This window comes from Gorilla gorilla, chromosome 2, assembly GCF_029281585.2.
Source record: "Gorilla gorilla gorilla isolate KB3781 chromosome 2, NHGRI_mGorGor1-v2.1_pri, whole genome shotgun sequence".
NCBI classification, from domain to species: domain Eukaryota; kingdom Metazoa; phylum Chordata; class Mammalia; order Primates; family Hominidae; genus Gorilla; species Gorilla gorilla.
This window is the reverse complement of record NC_086017.1, coordinates 153,934,029-153,961,577: the sequence shown is the minus strand read 5'-3', so window position 1 is coordinate 153,961,577 and position 27,549 is coordinate 153,934,029. Positions and strand designations below refer to the sequence as shown.

At 36.2% G+C, this 27,549-nt stretch overlaps 1 protein-coding gene across 3 annotated transcripts in view; it reads right to left on the bottom strand.

Moving 5' to 3' along the window:
* Positions 1–27,549, bottom strand: part of TRPC1 (transient receptor potential cation channel subfamily C member 1) — an 83,941-nt gene that overhangs the window by 28,356 nt on the left and 28,036 nt on the right. For all 3 annotated transcript variants that reach the window (XM_004037789.5, XM_004037788.5, XM_055383155.2), the window contains one exon: positions 1,718–1,849. In XM_004037789.5, coding sequence (XP_004037837.1) covers positions 1,718–1,849 — 132 coding nt within the window. The remainder of the gene's footprint in view (positions 1–1,717; positions 1,850–27,549) is intronic.

Below are 27,549 nucleotides of genomic sequence, written 5' to 3'. Positions count from 1 at the left end.
GTATATATTATTACAAAAATATTCCATCTTTGGATAAACATTTGATGGACTACGAGATTCGAAAGTGAAATTTATACATCTTATTAATCTAATTCATTTCTAATAGATTACTGAAGACAAATAAGTGGCTGTATAGTTTAGATGGAAATATAGAAAACCAGAAGCAAGGAGTCATATATTCTAGTTATAACTTTGCTCCTACTTTTAGTTTTAACTCTATTCCTAATTAGATGCTGCTATTAGTAAAAATCTAGCCTTTATAAATCTCCTCCCCTGTCTATAAAACACTGGATTGAAGTAAATGGGTTTCTATGATCGCTTCCAAATCTAACTTTATTATTTTATGATTATATAATCATAGCAGTTTCTTCAAATCCTGTTTGAAAGGAGTTGAGTAAGTTTTATTTTATATAACTCAGACTCAAATTATGAGGTTACAATAGGAAGTTTTTCATATTTAAACAGAATAATTTAACAGCCTCATGTGCTAATAAAGTTAAAAGTAGCAACAAGTTACATTTGAACCACGTTTTGTGTGTTCATCAAAGTAAAGTACATACTTTATGTCATATCAAGTTTAAACAAAATTTAAATTATCCAAGTTACAAGACAGTAGTTCCAAACTTGAAAACATAAACATGTCTTTTTTCAGTTTCTGGAACTCAGGTCTATGAAGAACACATTAAGTACTGCTGTTAAAGCTAAAGAAAACTCCAAGTTTCTTACTGCCCTTCCAGGAAGTAGAAGTTTGAACTTTCCCAATTTTGTCAAGTCACTGAAAGAGTGTCACACAAGACATGGGGCTCTAATAGCAGCTGTATAGGAAAGAAAAGGTAGGAATAGTTATAGATCCCCAGTAGAAACCTTGCAACAGGGGCTAGTAAAAAATCGTAATCAATTCCTCCTTCTTTAGAGGGCAACAGGGATACTTTTCCATAAAGGAAAATCTCAACACTTTCTCTCAACTCTACTATTAATAAAAGTAGTTTTCTAAGGATTTTTTTAAAACAATATTTAAATTAGTAGTTTCATAGGCTGCTATTACAAAGTCTTTTTTTTTTCAACTTACCCCCCTAAAGGAAAATAATAGGAGTGCTTCTTTGGTATGCCAAGTGCCAAAATTACATTTAATCTTCATTTCAGAAGAGAACTCAGACTGGGTGTTCATCCCTCTTAATTAGTTGTATTTTATTTTTTATGTTTACATGTATTACATATATTATTTATCTTACCAGAAAATCTGAGCAAATAGTGAAAAGGGACTATGTCTGTGTGTGGAATGTCCTTGACATACAGAAAGCATTCCATATGCTTTTGAAAGATCTGAAGGATCATTACTCAAGGATGATTATAGAGTCAGAGAATGAGGAGATATGTGTGAGAGAGAGAGCAACTATGAATAAATTTGCTCCTGCTTTAGGCTATAATCCTACTGTATTTCATACTGCTCTACAATGCCTTTGGTTAGGTTGAAAAGTGGGGAAGAGATTAAAGGTGTTTATAGGGTGGCAGAGGGCAGATGGGGAAGGAATGACTTAAGTAGCACCAGGGTCTGTTCCTTTGAGGGAGAGCAGGGGTCTGTTGCCAAGTAAGTGGCAACAAGGTGTAGTGTTCTTGGATCAAATGTAAATATATACAAATTATAATTTTGGTAATGAAGAAACTGAGGTTGAAGATTTGAAACAAAATACATTATATAATTTGCATTCATTCCCACCTGAATTCCACCTCCACAAGACTTAGTTCTTTTAAATCAGCACTAAGTTCAAATGCTCTCAGAATTGGATCCTCCTCTGTTAACATTATTAGAGCTGGACTGGCCAAACATCGATATATATCAAGACGAAACCTGTGATAAAATTGGATTCCATAATGTAAAATAAACTTATACACATATAATTAGTATTTTAATCTATAATTTTCATAAATGTATACTTAAAATATTATAAAATTAAAAGAAAAACTACAGATATATTTATTACAAGATAACCTCCATAAAAAGACTTAAAACAAATATTTTGAGATATAAATATTGAAAAACCTTGCTATCTATTGCTTTTTAGAAAATTGTTTTACTGTCTCTTTTCATAGATTCAAAATGCCTTTGGTATAATATAAAGATTTTTGTTTAATCCAGTTTAATTAAATTCATATTTCTGGACCAACTTTTTTTTAACTTAAAAGACAGGGTCTCGCTCTGTCACCCAGGCCAGAGTGCAGTGGAGTGATCACAGCTTGCCTTAGTCTCGAACACCTGGGCCAAGGGATCCTCCCACTTCAGCCTTGTGATTACAGGTGCATGCCACTACACCAGGCTAATTTTTAAAATTTTTATAGAGACAGGGTCATGCTATGTGGCCCAGCTAGTCTCAAGCTCCTGGCCTCAAGTTATCCTCCCATCTTGGCCTCCCAAAGTGCTGGGATTACAGGTGTGAGCCACTGTGCCTGGTTTGAACCCAACATAATTTTAAATAAAATATGCTAATAACATAAATTTTTAATATGATGTGGATTTGATGACTAATAAATCTTTTCTTTCTCTCTCAGTAATAAAAATACTTTTTTTTTCTTTTTTTTTTGAGATGGAGTCTCACTCTGTCACCAGACCGGAGTGCAATGGCACGATCTCGGCTCACCACAACCTCTGACTCCCTGGTTCAAGTGATTCTCCTGCCTCAGCCTCCCAAGTAGCTGGGATTATAGGCATGTGCCACCACGCCTGGCTAATTTTTGTATTTTTAGTAGAGACGGGGTTTCACCATGTTGGCCAGGATCGTCTCGATCTCCTGACCTTGTGATCCAGCCACCTCGGCCTCCCAAAGTGCTGGGATTACGGGCGTGAGCCACCACGCCCAGACCATAAAAATATTTTAATATGCTCAATATATATAATACATTGTTCATTCATTCAGGTTATGAGTTTGAAAGATGTTTCAAATCTTAAGAGTGAAATCATTTACTTATGCACAGTCTCTAATGTAAAAGCACTCCCTTTGCCATCTATAAATTAATATTCAAATTTCCATACCTAAATAGAAAACAAACCAGAAAAATTTTGCTATAGTTCATTTATTAATATAATTCTTAATTTACAAATTTAGTAGATATTATATTTTTCTTTTAATATAAATTTAAATACACGCTTATTATAAAACATAAGGTAAGCAATTTGGAAACATGATACTCCCTCATCCTTGTCCTCCCATCACCTCCCAACTGCAATCCTCAAAACTCGTCATTTTACAGAGAATTGTGCATGTCCTCCCTGATATTTTCTACTCACACACGAACATAATCAGACATAATAAAGGAACAGCTTGCTTTTTAAAAAGTGTAACATATCATGAATCTCTTTCTGTGTTACCATATACAGATTCATCTCATGCAACTGGACGGAGGTCTATAAGCTCTCCATTAATGAACATTTAGGTGGCTTCTCAATTTTTTCTGCTATAAAAAATGCAGCAATGAATATTCTTCAGTTTGCATATCTTTTGTGTACTTTCAATTTCTAGGGAATATGGCATTTGTATTTTAAATTCTGATAGATGTTTCCAAAGCAATAATAACAAAGAGAGCTCATTTTCTCCAACAGCTTCATTAATACTGGGTATTACTATTTCAATCTAACAGAAAATAGAATTTTATAGGTGGTTTAAAATGAATTTCTTTAGATGCCTGAGCATCTTTTCATGTTTAATATTCATTTATACTTCTTCCTCTGTAACTTGCCTGTTCATATTCTTTGGCCCATTTTTTGTAATGATTATTTATCTTGCTTTTAGTCAATTTGTAAGATCTCTACATATCAAAGAAATTAGCCTACTGTCCAATCAAAAGTGATTCAAATACTTTTCTTTTTTTTTTTGAGACACTCTCATTCAGTTAACCAGGCTGGAGTGCAGCAGCGCAACTTTTGCTCACTGCAGCCTCCGCCTCCTGGGTTCAAGCAATGCTCCTGCTTCAGCCTCCTAAGTAGCTGGGATTACAGGTGCGTGCCACCACACCTGGCTAATTTTTGTATTTTTAGTAGAGACGGGGTTTTGCCATATTGCCCAGGCTGGTCTTGAACTCCTAGGCTCAAGTGATCCACCCACCTCGGCCTCCCAAAGTGCTGGGATTACAGGCGACTTAAATACTTTTAATCCAGTTTGTTGTTTATCTTTCTACTTTGTTGTAATGAATTTTTCTATACGGAAATTCCAAATCTTCATTTAAACAAGTTTATTGATATATTCCTTATTTAGCTTATAGGTTTAATGTCTTACTTAGATACAAAAGTAATCCCATATAATGCATTTTTAAGAAAACAATATTTATGAAATTCAGTTATGATCTAGTTATTTAATTAATAAGTATATTAAGGATTTCTGAAGAGGTATTTGCCTATACTATACTGTCAAAAAACTGAGAAAAAAATAATATGTAATTGTGCAACTTATCCATTTCCAACAATGTCTACATTAATTAATTTTATCACACTGTTTCAAAAATAGGCTTTTGTATTAACCTACTTTATCATGTCTCAAGATATAGTAAGGATTAATCACAAAATGCACAGCAAGAGTAACTTCCAATAATGGTGGAATGAAAAGATTGGTAACCATTTGTATTAGACTTATAATGAAGCACCATTGTGTGGAAAGCATTTGATATAATCTGACGAATAATGAAGCCACTTCTTTCATAAGATCTATCAATTTTGGTACTCAAAACACCATTAAAATAATAACAGTATGAAGAGGTCAGTAATTCCCCTCCACAAAAAAAAATACATAAAACTGAACAAAATTATCCAAAAAGACCAACCATTTCAGGCCACTGGAAACTGTTTATTGACAATTGTTGATTGTTGAAAAACTGCCAGTGCTTCAGGCAGGAATAGCCTTGCCTAGAACTGCCTCCATCACCCCTGCCCCCAGTTCAGTCAGTGAGGTTTGTAGTTTTGCCATCCTGTAGCTGGTATACTTGTAGTTTTATGCCAGGGTGCCAAAATCAATTCAATGAGAGGCAAAAGCCTATAGCTCTACTGGCTGAAAGTAATGGACTTGGTGGACATGGATAGAGAAAACTTGCAGTTTTGCAAGACTGAGGTTGCAAACCAAGTTGAGGCAAGCAGTGGACCAACCAGAAACTTAACAGGGAGAGCTTGGAAATAAGAAAGTCATAAATGGATTCACATAAGTTCTCCACAAATTCCTGGCTGACTAGAAAATTACATATGTGTGGGGAACATCAGAGAGTTGGTAAAAAGAAAAGACCAAGGAAAAATTAATAAATGCCCACAACTTCAAATGCATTCCCCAACTAACCCACAGATTGATTAGCAGATAGTACAAACTTTATGGGCTGAAGGTGCATTAGCAGAACCTCAGCCCAAATCTTTGGCTGACATATGTAGACACTAAAAAGAGTCCTTAGGAATCAAACCTAAACAATGAAAATGAGACTAAAACACAAACAAAGCACAGACATCAATAAATGTACAACACAAGGAGACAAATTCTGTAGGCTAGGCAAGTAATGTAAAAAATATAAAAAACAACAAAACAGGAAAAAAGTATGCAGAGTTGCTATAATACATACAAAACTGTCCAGTTTTCAAACAAACAAATACTAGATGTTCAAGGAAAAGGTGCCTCCCTGAGGAGCAACATTAGAGGTTTACCACGATGGGGGAGAGGGGGGCGGGGATAGACTTCATTAAAATAATCCAATCCATCACTAAAAAACTAAACAAGTAAATAACAATAACAAGCCCCAGGAAAGAGGGTGGGTGGGGACTAGCACACAGCGTTTGCTACCATATTATCTAGAATGCCCAGTTTCCAACCAAAAAATTAAGGGACGTGCAAAGAAATGGGAAAAGTATGACCCATACCCCCCAAAGGAAAAAAAAAAAAAAAACTGCCTGCAGAGTGACCAGATGTCAGGATGCTGGGATACAGGCATGAGCCACTGCATCCAGCCTGTATTCCTTTTCATTATTTCTCCTTTTATGGATATTCTCTATTTGACATGACATTGTCCTCTTACCCTGCTTTACTTCCGCAATCATGCTGTCCTTTTAGTACTGTGAGCATATTTATAATGGCTAGTTTGAAATCTTTTTCTCTTAAATCTGACATCTGGTTATTCTGCACACAGATTTTTTTTCCTGGGGCAGGAGAATTGCTTGAACCCAGGAGGTGAAGGTTGCAGTGAGCTGAGATTGCGCCACTGCACTCCAGCATGGGCAACACAGCGAGACTCCATCTCAAAAAAAAAAGACTATAATGGAAATTATGGAATTAAAAAGTACAATGACTGAAATTAGAAATTCACTAGAGAGGCTTGCTATGGGTTGAATTGTATCCCTCCAAATTTCATATGCTGAAGTTCTGTCTACCAGTACATCAAAATATAACTTTATTTGGAGATGGAGTCTTTAAAAAGGAAATTAAGGTACAATGAAAACCTCAAGGTAGGTCTAAATCTAATATGACTAGTGTCTTTATAAAAGAGGGAAATGTGGAGACAGGCACGCAAACAGGAAGAATGTCATGTGAACATGAAGATGGCCAACTACAACAAAGGAGAGAGGCCTAGAACAGATCCTTCCTTCACAACCCTCATAAGAAGTCAACCTTGCCAATATCTTCATTTCTGACTTCTAGGTTCCCAAACTGTAAAACAAAACAAAACAAAATTTGGGTTTTTTTTTGAGATGGAGTCTCACTCTGTCACCCAGGCTGGAGTACAGTGGCACGATCTCAGCTCACTGCAGCCTCCGCCTCCTGGGTTCAAGCGATTCTCCTGCCTCAGCCTCTTGAGTAGCTGGGACTACAGGTGTGCGCCACCATGCCTGGCTAATTTTTTTGTATTTTTAGTTTCACCATATTGGCCAGGCTGGTCTTGAACTCCTGATCTCAGGTGATTCACCCGCCTTAGCCTCTTGAAGTGCTGGGATTACAAGAGTGAGCCACGGCGCCCAGCCACAAAATTTGTTTTTGAAACTACTTTGTGGTACCTCATTATGGGAGCCCCAGAAAACTAATACAGGGCTCAACAGTAGCTGTGAACTGGCAGAAGAAAGAATTAGCAAACTTGAAGATCTATCAATACAGATTATGCAAGCTGAAGAACAAAGAGAAGAAATAATTAAGAAAAATGAACAGAGCCTAAGAGAGATGCGGAACACCATTAAGCATACCAACATACTCATAATGGAAGTACTGTAAGAAGAAAAGAAAAAGGAAAAGAAAAATATTCAAAGAAATAATAGCTAACAACTTCCCAAATTTCTTGAAAAACAACCAACACATCCAGGAAGCTAAAAAAACTCCAAGTAGGATAAATGCAAAGAGACCCACAAACAGAAACATCATAGTAAAAATGCAGAAAGTCAAAGACAAAATCTTGGAAGCAACAAGAGAAAAATATCAGGTCACTTACAAGGGAACCCAAATAATATTAACAGCTGACTTCTCAGTAGAAACAGATGCCAGAAGGCAGTGAGAGAACATACTCAAAGTACTCAAAGAAATTTAAAAATTGTTAATCATAAATCCTAAATCCAGCAAAGTGAATGTTCAAAAATAAAGGAAAAATAAAAACTTCACTAGATAAACAAAAACTCACAAAATATATTGCTACCAGAACTGCCTTACAATAAATATAAAAGCAAGTTCATCAGGCTGAAAGCAAGTGACTTAAAAAGCAATTATATAGAATAATATTTATAGAATAGAAAGTAATGTTTGGCCTATAACATAGAAATGTAATATATTTCTATTTACATTTGGTGTAAATATTTTCCAATAACAGCATATAGTAGGTAGGTGGGGCCAAAGTTGTAATGAGTTAAGGAAATGCCTAGAGATGGTAAAGTAATAATTATAACAATGTTTTCTTGGGTTAGTAATATTAATAGATAGAATATGTATAACAAAAATATCATTACGAGAAAGGAAATACAGATGTATAGGAGTAACATTTTTATATGTTATTGGTATTAAGCTGGTATAAATCTGAAGCTGCTGGGCACAGTGGCTCACGCCTGTAATCCTAGCACTTTGGAAGGCTGGTGGGGGGACTGCTTGAGTCCAGGAGTTCGAGACCAGCCTGGGCAACATGGCAAAACCCCATCTCTACCAAACAAACAAACAAAAAATCTGACACTGACTTTGACAAGTTACAATGTATATGACAAGTCCTACAGAAACCAGTTAAAAAAAGAACTCAAAAAATTCAGTGAAAAAATCATTAATAAAAATGCTACATGATATAGTTTGGAATTTGTTCCCTCCAAACCTCATGTTGAAATTTGATCCTCAGTGTTGGAGGTGGGGCCTTGTGGAGATGTTTGGGTCATGGAGGTGGATCCCTCATGATCAGCTTGGTGCCATCCTTGCAGTAATAAGTGAGTTCTTGCTGTATTCATTCCCACAATATCTGATTTTTAAAAAGAACCTGGCACCACCTTCTCTCTCTCTTGCTCTTTTTCTCTTACTATGTGACATCCTTGCTCTCCCTTAGCCTTCTGCCATGATTGGAGGCTTCCTAAGGTCCTTAACAGAAGCAGATGCTGGCACTATGCTTCTTGTACAACCTGCAGAACAATAAGCCAAATAAACCTCTTTTCTTTATAAACTACGTAGCCTCAGGTATTCTTTTATAACAATGCAAACAGTCTTATAAATCATATTAGAAAATATACTCAATGCAAAAGACAGTACTAATGAAGAAACAGAGAAACAAAAAAGACATGAAACACATAAGAAACAAAAAGCAGACACAGAAAACAACAAGTAAAATGGAAGGCATAAATCCAACTATCAATAACATTAAATGTGAACAGCTTAATCCAATCAAAAGGCAACAGCTGTCAGACCTAGATTTTTTAAAAATTCAATTATATGTTGTCTACAGAAGACAGACTTTAGATTGAAGGACACAAATAGATTAAAATTAAAAGCTGGAAAAAGATGTATACTGCAAACAGCAACAACAGGAAAATTTTAGTGGCTATAGTAATATCAGACTTTAAAAAGTTACTAGAGATAAAGAGGGATACCTTCTAAGAATAACAGGGTCAATCCATCAGGAAGATATAACATGTATATGGCTGGGCACAGTGGCTCATGCCTGTATTCCTAGCAATTTGGGAGGCTGAGGCGGGCGGATTACCTGAGGTCAGGAGTTCAAAACCAGCCTGGCCAACATAGTGAAACCCCATCTCTACTAAAAAGACAAAAATTAGCCAGACGTGGTGGTGCATGCCTGTAGTCCCAGTAACTCAGGAGGCTGAGGCAAAAGAATCACTTGAACCCAGGAGGCAGAGGTTACAGTAGCCAAGATTGCACCACTGCATTCCAGCCTGGGTGACAGAGTGAGACTCTGTCTCAAAAGAAAAAAAAAAAAAGGAACATACAACATCTATAAATATATATACAACTAACAACAGAGCACCAAAATACATGAAGAAAAAACAGACAGAAATGGAGAAACAGATAATGAACAACAACAGTTGAAGACTTTAATATCCTACCTTCAATAATGGAGAGAACAATGAGGCAAAAGATCAACAAGGAAATAGAAGACTTAAACAACATTATAAATGAACTAGACGTAACAGACATCTACAGAACACTCTATCAAACAAAGGCAGATTATGTACTCTTCTCAAGTCTACATAAAACATTCTCCAGATTAGACCATATGCTATGCCATAAGGGAAAAAAAGTCAATAAATTTAAAAGGACAGAAATAACACAAAGTATGTTCTCCCACCACAATGGAATAAATTAGAAATCAATAACAAGAAAGTTATTTAAAAAACCCACAAATATGTGGAAATTAACAACACACTCTTAAATAATTGATGGGTTTAATAAATCAGAAGGAAAATAAAAAACTGAGATGAAAGAAAATAAAGACGCAACATATAACAAATTATGGGGTTCAGCTAAAGCAGTGCTTAGAGGAAAATTTATAGATATAAATACCTATATTAAGAAAGAAGAGGCCAGGCACAGTGGCTCATGGCTATAATCCCAATGCTTTTGGAGGCTGAGGTGGGAAGACTGCTTGAGGCCAGTAGTTCAAGACCAGCCTGCGCAACACTGAAAGACCCCATTTCAAAAATAAAAATGTTTTAAAAATAGAAAGAAGAAAGATCCCAAATCAGTAACATGACCTTCTACCTTAAAACAGTGACAAAAAAGAGCAAAGGGTATGAGGGTTCTTTATAAGGTGATAAAAATGTTTTAAAATTGACTGTGGTGATCATTTACATACCTATAGATATATGAAAAACCAACAAATTATATATTTTAAATGGGTGAATTATATGGTATGTGAATTCTATCTCACTAAAGTTCAAAAAGTGAAGGTGAAATAAAAATTTTCCCAGATAAATACTAACAGAATTTTCAGATAGTAGACTTGCCATACTGAGAATGCTAAAGCTGAAAGGAAACGGTAACTGGAATCCACAAGAAAAAATGAAGAGGCACAGAAATAGTAATTATGTGGATAAATATAAAAGACTATATATGAATATTTTTTCTTGCATTTCTAAGAATGTAAGATTGTTTAAAGGAATAATTATAATACTGCATTATTGTGTTTATAACATATTTAGATGTAATATATGTGAAAATAATAGCACAAAGAAAATGGGAAAGCAAAGTTGTTACATTTTAAGTCGATATCAACTTGAAATAGATTGTAATACACTAAAGATAAATACTATTATCTCTAAAAGAAAAAATTCTTAAATAGTTAACACAGAGGAAATAGAAAGGTATACTTTTTTAACACAAAGAAAACAGCAAAGGAGGAACAGAGGAACAACAACAAAAAGACATGAGAAATACAGAAAGCAAATGGCAAAATAAAAAACATAAATCTGTCATACCAAAAATTACATTACATGTGAGTGAACTAAACACTTCAATCAAAAGGCAAAAACTGTCAAAGTAGATAAAAAGCAAGATCCAATAGTACACTGTCCAAAAAAGACTATTTAAATTAAGAAAAACAAACATATTGAAAATAAAGGGTTGGAAAAAGTGCCATGTAATCAGTAACCATGAGAGAGGTAGAATGGATAAATTAATAGCAGAAGGAATATATAGCAATTATAAATGTATATGCACCTCACAACAGGGCCTGAAAATATACAAAGCAAAAACTGACACAGAAAAAGATAATGGAGCAATTGTAGTTAGAAATCTTAATACTCTCTTGCCAGAAAATGATAGAAAACCAGTAGCGATATGTAATATTTAAACAACACTATGAAACAATAAGACCAAACTGAAATTTATAGAACATTTCCCTAAAACAGCAGAATGTATATTATTTCAAGAGTACATAGAACATTTCCATTTTAGACCATATGCTGAGCCATGGACCCTCTTAATACATTAAAAAGGCATAAAATCATACAAAGTACATTCTCCAAATTAAGCAATGGTTTCTTAGCTATGACACCAATATGCAAATGACCAAAAGAAGAAAAAAGAAGACCAAATGGACTCCATCAAAATTTTAAACTTTTATTCTTCAAAGGATACCATCAGAAAAGTTAAAAAAAAAACATACACACACAATTCATTAATAAAAAAATCAGATAACCAATCAAAAACTAAGAAAACAATTTGAACAGACATATGTCTAATAAAGATATGCAGATATCCATTAAGCAAAAGATGTCATTCATATGAAATATCCAGAACAGGTACATCCGTAGGGACAGAAAGTAGATTTAGTAGTTGCCACCAGCTGGGAGAGTGACTGCTAATGAATATAGGGTTTCTTTTTGAAGTGATGCACAACTGTATGAATATCCTAAGAGCTGAAATGTATACTTATGATATATAAATGATATGATATATAAAGATATATAATTTATTTATATATAATATATAATATATTTATATATAAATGATATCTTAACAAAGATATCATTAAAAATAAAGTATAATCTCTAACCACAACAGAATTAAAGTAGAAATCACCAAAAAAAGGAAATCCAGGAAATTCCCTGATACGTGAAAGTAAAACAGCAAGTTTTAAAATACTCTGTGGATCATGAGAATGAGAAGGCAAACCACAGACTGGGAGAAAATATTTGCAAAAGACATCGTGGACAAAGGACTGTTTAAATATTTTAAAAACTCAACCATAAGAAAGCAACTCAATTTAAAAATGGGAAAGATCTAAACAGATCTTTTTAAGTTAGCTTTGAACTTTTAAAGTTAGCTATGAACAGTGAAAATAAAATTTAAGAAAATAATTCATGTACAATAGTATCAAAAAGTATAAAATACTTAGGAATAAATAGTAAAAATAAAGAAGCACAAGACCTGTACACTGGGGACTACAAAATATTGCTGAGAGAAATTAAATGAAACCTATTAAATGGAGAGATATACCATGTTCAATGGTTGGATAATTCAATATTTTTAAGATGGCATTTCTGCCTAAATGATTCAACACAATCTCTCTCAAAAATCTAAGCAGATGTTTTTGTAAAAATTGACAACTGATTTCAAACTTTATTTGGAAATTTCAAGGACATACAATATATGAAATTTTCAAGAAAAAGATTTTAAAATGGAGGACTTACTGTGTGTATTAGAGTTCTCTAGAGGGACAGAACTAATGGAATAGATATATATAAAGGAGAGTTTATTAAGTATTACCTCACATGATCACAAGGTCCCTCAATAGGCCGTCTGCAGGCTGAGGAGCAAGGAGAGCTAGTCTGAGTTCTGAAACTGAAGAACTTGGAGTCCAATGTTTGAGGGCATCCAGCATGGGGGAAAATGTAGGCTGAGCCAGGCATGGTAGCTCACACCTGTAATCCCAGCACTTTGGGAGGCCGAGGTGGGTGAATCACCTGAGATCAGGAGTTTGAGACCAGCCTGGCCATACTAAAAATACAAAAATTAGCCAGGCATGGTGGTACATGCCTGTAGTCCTATCTACCCAGGAGGATGAGGCAGGAAGATGGCTTGAACCCAGGATGTGGAAGTTGCAGTGAGCTGAGATCGCAACACTACACTCCAGTCTGGGTGACACAGTGAGACTCCATCTCAAAAAAAGAGAGAGAAAAAAAAAAAAGATGTAGGCTGGGAGGCTAGGCCAGTCTCTTTTCATATTTTTCTGCCTGCTTATATTCTAGCCACACTGGCAGCTTATTAGATTGTGCCCACCCAGATTAAGGGTGGGTCTGCCTTTCCCAGGCCACTGACTCAAATGTTAATCTCCTTTGGCAACACCCTCACAGACACACCCAGGATCAATACTTTGTACCCTTCAATCCAATCGAGTTGACATTCAGTATTAACCATCACATAGTAATTGATTTTAAAACTTACTATAAAGCGATAGTAATCAGTACAGAGTTATATTGATGTAAATATAGACACATAAGCTTTCCTTTTTCTCCATAACCTTGCCAGCATCTGTTTTTTTTTTTTACTTCTTAATAGACATTCTGACTGGTATGAGATGGTATCTCATTGTAGATTTGATTTGCATTTCCCTAATGATCAGTGATATTGAGCCTTTTTTTCATATGCTTGTTGGCCACATGTATGTCTCCTTTTGAAAAGTGTTCATGTCCTTTGCCCACTTTTTAATGGGGTTATTTAAGTTCTTTATAGGTTGTGGATATTAGGTCTTTGTCAGATGCATACTTTGCAGATATTTTCTCTCATTCTATAGATCATCTGTTTATTCCCTTTATAGTTTCTTTTGTTGTGTAGAAGCTCTTCAGTTTAATTAGGTCCCACTTGTCAATTTTTGTTTTTGTTGAAATTACTTTTGAGGACTTTAATCCACCTTGAGTTAATTTTTTTATATGGTGATAGGTAGGGGTCCAGTTTCATTCTTCTGCATCTGGATAGCCAGTTATTCCAAGACTATTTATTGAACAGGAAGCCTTTTTCCTCATTGCCTATTTTTGTTTACTTTGTCAAAGATCACATGGTGAGGGTGCAGCTTTATTTCTGGATTCTCTATTCTGTTCCATCGGTCTATATGTCTGTTTTTGTGTTGTACCATGTTGTTTTGGTTACAGTAGCCTTGTGGTATAGTTTGAAGTCAGGTAATGTGATGACTCTGACTTTGTTCTTTTTGCTTAAGATTGCTTTAACTTTTCAGTTCTTTTTTGGTTCCATATGAATTTTAAAATAGTTTTTTTCTAAGTCTGTGAAAAATGATGTTGGTAGTTTGACGAGAATAACATTGAATCTGTAAATTGCTTTGGGTAGTATGGCCATTTTAACACTATTAATTCTTCCTATCCATGAGCATGGACTGTTTCTCCATTTGTTTGTATTGTCTCTGATTTTCCTCAGTAATGTTTTGTAGTTCTCATTGTAGAGATTTTTTTTTACCTCCTGAGTTAGCTGTATTCTTACATATTTTATTCTTTTTGCAGCTATTGTAAATGGGACTGCATTCTTGATTTGGCCCTCAGCTTGAACAATGTTGATGTATAGAAATTCTGCTTGAAGATCAGCTGTTTGAAAATACACATTCAGCGGAGAAAAAAGACAAAAGAACAAAAAGGAACAAAGACTGCCTATAAGATATAAAAGAGTACCTCAAAAGACCAAATGTAAGAATTCCTGTGTTTAAGAGGGAGCAGAGCAAGAACAAGGGATAAATAACTTATTCAAAGAAATAACAACAGAAAACTTTCCAAAACTTGAGAAAGATATAAATATCCACGTACAGGAAGGTCTTAGACCACCAAACAGATTCAATCTATACAAGACATATAATAATCAAACTCACAAAGGTCAATGACAAAGAGAATACCCTAAAATCAGCTACAGAAAAGAAGCAAATAACATATAAAGAAGCCCCAATTCATCTGGAAACAGACTTCTCAATGAAACCATGCAGGCAGAAGGGAGTGGAATGGCATTTTCAAAGTGCCCAAAGGGAAAAAAAAGCCCTGCCATCCAAGTGTTTTGTATCCAGAAAAAATTGTATTTAAATAAGAAGTAGAGATAAAGTCTTTCCCAGACAAATGAAAGCTGAGACAATTCATCACTATCAGACCCACCTTGCAAAAAATGCTAAATGGAGTTCTTCAATCTGGAAGAAAATACAAAATACCAGTGTGCAAAGAAAAAATGTTCAAGGTATAAAAACCATTGGTAAAATTAAGTATACAGACAAACACAGAATAATCTATTACTGTATCTGTGGTGTACAATCCATTCATATCTCTAGTGTGAAGCCTCGAAGACAAGTTTATCAAAAACAATAACTATAGCAACCTGTTAAGAAATAGGTAATATAAAAATATATCAGTTGACAACTAAAAGTGAAAATGTTGGGGGAAGAAGCTAAAGTGTAGAATTTTTTTTTGCCTTTGTTTCCATTCTTTTGTCTGTGATCTAAAATAAGTGTCATCTCTTTAAAATAATTTGTTTTATATATATATATATATATTTTTTTTTTTTTTGAGACAGAGTCTCGCTCTATTGCCCAGGCTGGAGTGCAATAATTTGTTATAAGATGTTTTTTGCAAGAATCATGGTAATGATAGTATGAAACCTATAATATATTCACTAAAAATAAACATCAATAAATTAAAATATACTACCAGAGATAATCACTTAACTACAAAGGAAGACAATAAGAAACAAAAAAAGGAAAACAGAATTCTCAAAACAAGGAGAAAACAAGCAATAAAATGGTTGCAGTAAGTCCATACTTATTTATAATCACACTGAATGTAAATGGTCTCAATTGTCCAATTAAGAAGCATAGTGTGGCTTAATGGATAAAGAAGTAAGACCCAACTATATGCTGCCTTCAAGGAATCCATTTCACTTATAAAGATACACATAGACTGAGACTGAAAGATATTCCATGTAACTGAAAACTAAAAAAGATCAGGAGTATCTATACTTATATCAGATAAAATAGACTACAAATCAAAGACTAAAAAAAGACAAAGAGGGTCACTATATAATGATAAAGGTGGCAATTCAGCAAGAAGATATAACAATTATGAATATCTATGAACCCAACACTGGAGCCCCCAAGTATATAAAGTTAATGCTTGCTTTATGTACATGAGGGCTCCAGTGTTAGGTTCATAGATAAACTACAATACAATAATAGTAGGGGAATTTAACATGCCACTCTAGTAATAGACAAATCATCTAGACAGAAAATCAACAAAGAAAGAGTAAAATTAAACTACGCACTAGATCTAATAGGCCTAACTGACATTTATAGAACATTTCACCCTATTGCTACAGAATATACATTCTTTTCACCAGCACATGAAACATTTTCCAGAACAGACCATATCTTAGGCTACAAAACAAGTCTAAACAAATTCAGAAAAATACAAATCACAAGTATCTTTTCTGACCATATGGAATGAAACTAGAAATCAATAATAAAAGGAATTTGGAAAATACACAAACACATGGAAATTAAGTAACATGCTCTTCAATCACCAATGGGTCAATGAAGAAATTAAGAAGAAAATTTAAAAATTTCTTGAAACAAATGAACATGGGAATATAACATACCAAAATCTATGAGACAGAGCAAAAGTAGTACTGAGAGGGAAGGTTACAGCAATAAATTCCCATATTAGAAAAGTAGAAAGAGTTCAAATAATCTAATGAAGCACCTTGAAGAACTAGAAAATCAAGAATAGGCTGGGCACAGTGGCTCATGCCTGTAATCCTAGCACTTTGGGAGGCCAAGATAGGAGGATCACTTGAGGTCAGGAGTTTGAGAGCAGTCTGGCCAACATGGTGAAACCCCATTTCCACTAAAAATACAAAAATTAGCCAGGCATGGTGGCAGACACCTGTAGTCCCAGCTACTCGGGAGGCTGAGGTGGGAGAATTGCTTCAACCCGGGAGGTGGAGGTTGCAGTGGCCGAGATCACGCCATTGCACTCCAGCCTGGGTGACAGAGCGAGACTCCGTCAAAAAAAAAAAAAAAAATCAAGAATAAACCAAACCCAAAATTAGCAGAAGAAGAGAAATAAAGATCGAAGCAGAAATAAATGAAATTGGAATTTAAAAAAATACAGAAGAGGCCAGGCACAGTGGCTCATACCTGTAATCCTAGCACTTTGGGAGGCCAAGGCAGGCAGATCACTTGAGTCCAGGAGTTCAAGACCAGCCTGGGCAACATGGTGAAACCCCATCTCTACAAAAAATGCAATAATTAGTCAGATGTGGTGGCACGTGCCTATAGTCCCAGCTACTTGAAGGGCTGAGGTGGGAGGATCACTTGAGCATAGGAGGTCAAGGCTGCGGTGAGCTGTGATCACGCCACTGTACTCCAGACTGGGTGACAGAGCGAGACCCTGTCTCAAAAATCCAAAAACAAAAACCACAGAAGATCAATGAAATGAAAAACTGATTTTTTGAAAAGATAAACAAAATCAACAAACCTTAGCTAGACTAAGAAAGAGAGATCCAAATAAAAAAATTAGAAATGAAAAAGGAGATATAACTGAAACCTTAGAAATACAAAGAATCATTAAATAATATTATAAACTACTATATGCAAAACTAATTGAAAAACCTAGAAAAAATGGTTAGATTCCTGGACACAGACAACCTACCATGATTGAGCCATGAAGAAATAGAAAACCTCAACAAACCAATAATGAGTAACAAGATCAAAGCCAGAATAAAAAGTTTCCCATCAAAGAAGTGCCCAAGACCTGATGGATTCACTGCTGTATACTACCAAACATTTCAAGAAAACTAATACCAACCTTACTCAAACTCTTCAAAAATACTGAAAAGGAGGGAATGCTTCCAAACTCATCCAAAGAGGCCAGCATTACCCTGATACCAAAACCATACAAGGAACCAACAAAAAAAGAAAACTACAGGCCAATACACTTTGATATATTGATATAATATGAACATAGATGCAAAAATCCAGCAAACTGAATTCAACAACACATTAAAAAGATCACTTGTCATGATCAAGTGGGATTCATCCCAGGGATGCAAGGATGATTCAACATATATGTATCAATAGACATGACACATCACATTAACAGAATCAAGAACAAAAACCATATGATTATTTCAATGGATGCCAGAAAAGCATTCAATAAAATTCAACATCCCTTTATAACAACAACAACAACCAAAAAAACCCTCATCAAAACAGGTATAGGAGGGACATACTTCAAAATAATAAAAGCCAACAGGGAAAAATTGAAGGCCTTTCCTCTAAAGACTGGAACAAGATGATGATGCCCACTTTCCCACTATTATTCAACATAATACTGGAAGTCCTGGCCACAGCAATTAAGCAAGAGAAAGAGATAAAGAGTATCCAAATTGGAAAGGAAGAAGTCATATTAGCCTTGTTCTCAGATGACATGATCTTACATCAAAAAAACCCTAAATACTCCACCAAAAAACTATTAGAAGTGGTAAAAAAAAATTCAGTAAAGTTGCAGGATACAAAAATCAACATACAAATGTCAATAACATTTATATATGTCAAAGAACAATCTGAAAAAGAAATCAAAAAAGCAATCCCATTTACATTGGTTACAAAAAACAAAACAAAACAAACCAGGAATCAATCTAACCAAAGAAGTGAAAGATCTAGGCAAGGAAGACCATAAAACTCTGATGAAAAAAATAGAAGAGGTCACCAAAAAATGGAAAGGTATTCCATGCTCACATACTGGAAGAATTAATGTTGTTAAAATGACAACACTACCCAAAGCAATTTTGAGATTCCATGCAATCCTTATCAAAATACCAACGACATTCTTCACAGAAATAGAAAAAATAATACTAAACTTTATATGAAACCACAAAAGACTCCAAATAGCAAAGTAATCCTAAGCAAAAAGAACAAAGCTGGAAGCATCACATTACCTGACTTCAAAACACACTACACAGCTATAGTAACCCAAACAGCATGGTACTGGCATAAATATAGACACATAGACCAATGGAACATAATACAGACCCAGATATAAGTCCATGCATTTACGACCAACTCATGTTTGACAAAGGTGCCAAGAACATATTTTGGGGAAAGGATAGTCTTTTAAATAAATGCTGCTGGGAAAGCTGGATTAACTATATGGAAGAATGAAATGAAACTAGACCCCAATCTCTCACAATACACAAAAATTAAATCAAAACTGACTAAAAACTTAAATATACGACCTCAAATTAAACATTGGGGAAACTCTTCAGGACACTGGTCTGGGCAAATTTTTTTGTGTGTGTAAGGCCTCAAAAGCACAGACAAGGCCGGGCACAGTGGCTCACGCCTGTAATCCCAACACTTTGGGAGGCCGAGGTGGGTGGATCATGAGGTCAGGAGATCGAGACCATCCTGGCTAACACAGTGAAACCCCATCTCTACTAAAAAAATACAAAAAAATTAGCCGGGCGTGGAGGCTGGGGCAGGAGAATGGCATGAACCCAGGAGGCGGAGCTTGCAGTGAGCCGAGATCGCGCCACTGCACTCCAGCCTGGGCAACAGAGCAAGACTCCCTTCCTTACACCTTATACAAAAATTAATTCAAGATGGATTTAAAGACTTAAATGTTAGACCTAAAACCATAAAAACCCTAGAAGAAAACCTAGGCAATACCATTCAGGACATAGGCATGGGCAGGGACTTCATGACTAAAACATCAAAAGCAACGGCAACAAAAGCCAAAATTGACAAATGGGATCTAATTAAACTAAAGAGCTTCTGCACAGCAAAAGAAACTACAACCTACAGAATGGGAAAAGTGAAAAGGCAACCTACAGAATGGGAGAAAATTTTTACAATCTACCCATCTGACAAAGGGCTAATATCCAGAATCTACAAAGAACTTAAACAAATTTACAAGAAAAAATCAAACAACCCCATCAAAAAGTGGGCAAAGGATATGAACAGACACTTCTCAAAAGAAGACATTTATGCACCCAACAGACACATGAAAAAATGCTCATCATGACTGGCCATCAGAGAAATGCAAATCAAAACCACAGTAAGATACCATCTCACACCAGTTAGAATGGCAATCATTAAAAAGTCAGGAAACAACAGATGCTGGAGAGGATGTAGAGAAATAGGAACACTTTTACACTGTTGGTGGGACTGTAAACTAGTTCAACCATTGTGAAAGACAGTGTGGTGATTTCTCAAGGATCTAGAACTAGAAATACCATTTGACCCAGCCATCCCATTACTGGGTATATACCAAAAGGATTATAAAACATGCTGCTATAAAGACACATGCACACTTATGTTTATTGTGGCATTATTCACAATAGCAAAGACTTGGAACCAACCCAGATGTCCATCAGTAATAGACTGGATAAAGAAAATGTGGCACATATACACCATGGAATACTATGCAGCCATAAAAAAGGATGAGTTCATGTCCTTTGCAGGGACATGGATGAAGCTGGAAACCATCATTCTGAGCAAACTATCGCAAGGACAGAAAACCAAACACTGCATGTTCTCACTCATTGGTGGGAATTGAACAATGAGAACACTTGGACACAAGGTGGGGAACATCACACACCAGGGCCTATTGTGGGGTGGGGGAGGGGGGAGGGATAGCATTAGAGATATACCTAATGTAAATGACAAGTTAACGGGTGCAGCACACCAACATGGCACATGTATACCTATGTAACAAACCTGCACGACGTGCACATGTACCCTAGAACTTAAAGTATAATTGAAAAAAAAGAAAAAAAAACTACAGACAACCAAAGCAAAAATAGACAATTGAGATTACAGTAAGCTAAAACACTTTCACAAAACAAACAAAAGAGCCAACTCATAGAATGGGAGACTATATTTGCAAACTATCCATCTGACAAGAGATTAATAACCAGAATATGTAAGGAGCTCAAACAACTCAAAAGCAAAAAACCAAAAATAAATAATCTGATTTTACAATGGGCAAAAGATCTGAATGGATATTTCTTAAAAGAAAACATACAAATGACCAACAAGTATATGAAAAAATGTTCAACATCACAAATCACCAGAGAAATGCAAATCAAAATCACAATGCAGTATCATCGCACTCCAGTTAAAATAGTTTGTATCAGAATGGCACGCAATAACAAATGTAAGCAAAGATGTGGACAAAGGGGAACTCTCACACACTGTTGCTGGAAATGTAAATAATTATAGCCACTATGGAGAACAGTATGGAGGTTCTTCAAAAAACTAAAAATAGAACTACCAGAGAACAGTATGGAGGTTCTTCAAAAAACTAAAAATAGAACTACCATATGAGGGTGGTGGGGGTGTTAGGAGAAGGTGGGGATGGTTAATGAGTACAAAAAAAAATAGAATAAGACCTAGTGTTTGATAGCACAATAAGGTGACTATAGTCCATAATTTAATTGTACATTTATTATTGTACATTATAAAAGAGTATAATTGGATTGTTTGCAACACAAAGGATAAATGCTTGAGGGGATGGATACCCCATTTTCCATGACATGAGTATTACACTATTGCATGCCAGTATCAAAATATCCCATGTACCCAATAAATACATATATGTACTATGTACCCACAAAAAATTTTTTTTTAAATTATTATACTTTAAGTTCTGGGCTACATGTGCAGAACGTGCAGATTTGTTACATAGGTATACATGTGCCATGGTGGTTTGCTGCACCAATCAACCTGTCATCTAGGTTTTAAGCCCCGCAGGCATTAGGTATTTGCCCTAATGCTATCCCTCCCCTTGCCCCCCATCCCCCAAGAGACCCCAGTGTCTGATGTTCCCGTGTCCATGTGTTCTTATTGTTCAACTCCCACTTACGAGTGAGAACATGTGGTGCTTGGTTTTCTGTTCCTGTGTTAGTTTGCTGAGAATGATGGTTTCCAGCTTCATCCATGTCCCCACAAAGGACATGAATTCATGTCTACATGCCTAGTATTCCAGGGTATATATGTGCCACATTTTCTTTATCCAGTCTATCACTGGTGGGCATTTGGGTTGGGTCCTAGTCTTTGCTATTGTGAATAGTGCCGCAATAAACATATGTGTGCATGTGTCTTTATAGAATGATTTATAATCCTTTGGGATTATTTTAAACATAATTTTTTTTTTAAAAAAAGAACTACCATATGATCCAGCAATTCCACTACTAGATACATATATATATATATATATATATATCCAAAAGAAAGGAAATTAATATAGCCAAGAAACATCTGCATTCCCATGTTTATTGCAGCATTGTACACAATAGTCAAGATATGGACTCAACCTAAGTACCCATCAATGGATGAATGGATTTTAAAAACATGGTTTATATACATAATGGAATATTATTCAGCCATTGAAAAGAATGAAATCCTGTAATTTGCAGCAACATGGATGGAACCTGAGGCCATTATGCTAAGTGATATAAGCCAGGCACAGAAAGACAACTTTCACATGTATTTGGTAGCTAAAACAGTAGATCTCATGAAGATAGAGAGTAGACTGGTGGCTACCAGAGGCCAGGAAAGAATGGGATGTATGAAAGGGAAAGAAAATAATATTCATGTATTTATTACCACTGAACTGTACACTTAAAAATGGCAAAGATGGTAAATTATAGACATATATTTTACCTCAACAAGAAATAAAAAAATTTTTAAAACCACAGTAAGAAACCACTACACTTCTGCTAAAATGACTAAGATAAAAAAGACCAGCAATATCAAGTTTCAATAAGTATGTGGCAGAATTAGAACCGTCATACCAGGGCCTGGTGCAGTGGCTCATGCCTGTAGTCCCAGCACTTTGGGAGGCCGAGGCGGGCGGATCAGGAGGTCAGGAGATCGGGACCATCCTGGCTAACACGGTGAAACCCCGTCTCTACTAAAAATACAAAAAATTAGCTGGGAGTGGTGGTGGGCGCCTGTAGTCCCAGCTACTCGGGAGGCTGAGGTAGCAGAATGGCGTGAACCCGGGAGGCGGAGCTTGCAGTGAGCTGAAATCGCGCCACTGCACTCCAGCCTGGGCAACAGAGCGAGACTCTGTCTCAAAAAAAAAAAAAAAAGAACCATCATACCTTACCAGTAAAAATGTTAAACTGTTTCCAACCACTTTGGAGAACAGTTTGACAACTACTTAAAAAGTTAACACACCCAGAAATTCCATTCCTAGGTGTCTACCCAACAAAAATAAAAACATGTCCGCACAAAGACTTGTAAGTGAATGTTCACTGCCAAAAACTGGAAACAACTCAAATGTTGAGCAGCTAGTGAACAGATAAATAAAAGGTGGTACTATAACCATACAATGGAATACTGCTCAACAATTTTTAAAATGAATTACTGACATATGAAACAATATGGATGGACCTCAAAAATATTATGATAAGTAAAAGAAAGCCAGAGACATAAGTTAAGATATTTTATGATTCCATTTATATGAAATTTCTAGTAAAGAAAAGACTACAAAAATAGAAAAACTGGTGGTTGCATGGAGCTGGGGATGGAAACAAGGATTGACCATGAATGAACAGGCAAGAGAGAACTTTTTCCAATGATAGAAATGTTAGAATATTAGATGATGGTAATAGTTACACACTTTAAACATACTGCAAATCATCCATTTCCACACTGTAAAAAAAGCCTTTTTTGAGGCCCTATGGAGTAAGGTGATTATGATCTGTGTAACTTTCTGGGGTTTTGGTTTCATCCACACCAATATAAGAATATGGAAATATGTAATTCCCTATGTCCAAAGTACTTTTAAAACACTAATTTCATATGGTTCAACCTAAATATGTGGGCAACTATAAAAAGAACTGGAGTAAATGAGGCAAGATTAGTAAGGCAGGCAAACTTAATAAAAAAAGGAAAGGAAACATGAATGGAATTCTGTATAGGCAGAAATTGGGAGAGGGGATTTCTAACATGTAACTAAGCCATTGATGAGACTAGTTTCCAATCTATCACTGTAGCGAAGGGTCACATTTCTTTCTTTCTTTTTTAGATGGAGTTTTGTTCTTGTCACCCAGGCTGGAGTGCAATGGTGCAATCTTGACTCACTGCAACCTCTGCCTCCCAGGTTTAAGTGATTCTCCTGCCTCAGCCTCCCAAGTAGCTGGGATTACAGGTGCCTGCCACCACACCCGGCTAATATTTTTGTATTTGTAGTAGAGATGGGTTTTCACCATGTTGGCCAGGCTGGTCTCGAACTCCTGACCTCAGGTGATCCACCTGCCTCAGCCTCCCAAAGTGCTGGCATTACAGGCATAAGCCACTGCGCCCAGCAAGACTCAGCGTTTCTAACCAATGGTAATGTTAACCATTAAGGAACACGTGTAGAATACCAAACTAGTAACAGTGGTTAGCTCTAGAAATGAAAAGAAAAATTGGGATTGAAAATTGGGATTGAACAATACTTCCCTTTAGAGATTCTGGCAATATGGAAGCATAATGTCACAATACCTGAATCTTACAGGATATATTATTCATTCATTCTCATATCAAAATCACCCTTTTTGGAGATTCATACCATTCAGTTATTCCAATACTCCCTCATCATCATCACTGTCATTTCCTACTTCCGTGTCACTCTTGTATATTCATTGAGGACTGTGGCACTAAGCAGTCTCTCTCCCAAGCCATTTTCCTGCCACTATGCCAGAAGAATTCCATATTCCTAATATGACCCCAGCCAACATCCTACTCTCTTGGTAGATACTGAGCCAAGTTTTACAAATTCATTTACCTTCAGGGGTGATGTTGGTAATAATATGAATAAAGCTGAGTGTACATAGGGCTTACTGGCATTCAAATTCAAAATTATAAAAAACACTATGCAAGTTAAACAAAGCTCTTCTGCAAATTAAATTTTTGTTTTTTATTTTTTTTTATTATACTTTTAAGTCTTAGGGTACATGTGCACAATGTGCAGGTTTCTTACATATGTATACATGTGCCATGTTGGTGTGTTGCATCCATTAACTCGTCATTTTTTTTATTATACTTTATGCAAATTAAATTTAACTGGCAATCAATTTCTTTGCTATCTTTCCCAATTCCGGTGTTTCTCAAGTTTTTTAAAATTTTTGTCTTCCACTAATAGATAATAAATAAAGACTCCTTCTTTAAAGTTATTTGAAGTTTCAAAATACATCAAATATTGAGACTAAAACCAAATCACAGCTATTATATTACTGAAAATGTTTTTCTAAACTACAGTGGTTCACTACCCTTCCCTGGCCCATTAGGAAATATTACCCTGAAACTACACCATCTCTAAAATTTAAAAAACAATTGTCTCTCTCTCTTTTTTTTTTTTTTTTTTTTTTTAGACAGAGTCTCGCTCTGTCACTTAGGCTAGGGTAGAGTGTGGTGGTGCAATCACAGCTTACTGTAGCCTCAACCTCCTGGGCACAGGTAATCCTCCCACCTCAGCCTCCTGCATAGCTGGGACCACAAGTGCAAGTCACCTCATCTGGCTATTTTTGTAAAGACAAGGTCTAGCCATATGGCCCAGGATGGTCTGGAATTCCTGGACTCAAGTGATTCACCCGCCTTGGCCTCCCAAAATGCTAGGATTATAGGCGTGAGCCACCATGTCCAGCCAATTCACTTTCTTATTGCCAGTATATTGGCTCTTCAAATTCTGAGAAACCTTGCTATTTCTCTTTTTACTAAGTTTTTTTTTTTTTTTTGAGACAGAGTCTCAGCTCACTGTGACCTCCACCTCCCAGGTTCAAGCGATTCTCCTGCCTCAGCCTCCCGAGCAGCTGGGACTACAGGTGCATGCCACCACGCCCAGCTAATTTTTGTACTGTTAGTAGAGACGAGGTTTCACCAAGTTGGCCAGGCTGGTCTCGAACTCTTGACCTCAGGTGATCGGCCTGCCTCGGCCTCCAAAGTGCTAGGATTACAGGCGTGAGCCACCGCGCCCGGTCTCTTTTTACTGATTTTGTTAACCTCCTTTTCTTCTGCAGTTCTACTTAGCAATTCCCAGAAATTACTTAAGTCAGGGGTCCTTGCCATTTCGTACAAATGTTTTCTCAAAGATCATTAACAAACTCTCTCAAACTCTACTGTTAATGTTCCAAACCATTTGCAGCTTCCAAATAAACAAATCACATGCTGTACTTTCTGCCTAAAATACCTTTCAATTTTTAACTCTTACTCATACTAAAAGATCTATGTCAAGTCATAGCTCCCCTAAAAGCCTTCAAACAAGTTTGTCCCCCAACCTCAAACCAAGCCAGGTAAAGTGTTTTCTCTAGCTTCAACCTCTAAGACCCCGCTGCTTCAACTACACACTTATTTAACAAGCATATAATTTGAAAAATATTTACACTTAATTGTAGGGAAAAGAAAGAGAGATCAGACTGTCACTGTGTCTATGTAGAAAGAAAAGACATAAGAGACTCCATCTTGAAAAAGACCTGTACTTTAAACAATTGCTTTGCTGAGATGTTGTTAATTTGTAGCTTTGCCTCAGCCACTCTGACCCAGCCACTTTGACCCAACTTGGAGCTCACAAAAACATGTGTTGTATAAAATCAAGGTTTAAGGGACCTAGGGCTGTGCAGGACGTGCCTTGTTAACAAAATATTTACAAGCAGTATACTTGGTAAAGGTCATTGCCATTCTCTAGTCTCAATAAACCAGGGGCACAATGCACTGTGGAAAGCCGCAGGGACCTCTGCCCTTGAAAGCAGGGTATTGTCCAAGGTTTCTCCCCATGTGATAGTCTGAAATATGGCCTCGTGGGATGAGAAAGACCTGACTGTCCCCCAGCCCGACACCCGTAAAGGGTCTGTGCTGAGGTGGATTAGTAAAAGAGGAAAGCCTCTTGCAGTTGAGATGGAGGAAGGCCACTGTCTCCTGCTTGCCCCTGGGAACTGAATGTCTCGGTGTAAAACCCGATCGTACATTTGTTCAACTCTGAGATAGGAGAAAAGCTGCCCTGTGGCGGGAGGGGAGACATGTTTGCAGTAATATTGCCTTGTTATTCTTTACTCCACTGAGATGTTTGGGTGGAGAGAAACATAAATCTGGCCTACGTGCACGTCCAGGCATAGTACTTTCCCTTGAACTTAATCATGATATAGATTCTTTTGCTCACATGTATTTTGTTGACCTTCTCCTTATTATCACCCTGCTCTCCTACTACATTCCTTTTTGCTGAAATAATGAAAATAATAATCAATAAAAACTGAGGGAACTCAGAGGCCGGTGCCGGTGCAGGTCCTTGGTGTGCTGAGTGCCAGTCCCCTGGACCCACTGTTGTTTCTTTATACTTTGTCTCTGTGTCTTATTTCTTTTCTCCGTCTCTCATCCCACCCGACTAGAAATACCCACAGGTGCGGAGGGGCAGGCCACCCCTTCACTTAATACTAATAAAGGATTTTAAAACTGGAAAAAGCCTTAAAGATAATTTCTGCTTGTCATTTTATAAACTAGTCATTTTAAAACTAAAAAGTTAAGTGATGTAGCCATCGCTATCAACCAGATCTTATCAAAGAGAAACACAGATCTCTTTGTAAAATAGACTTGAAAATAGAA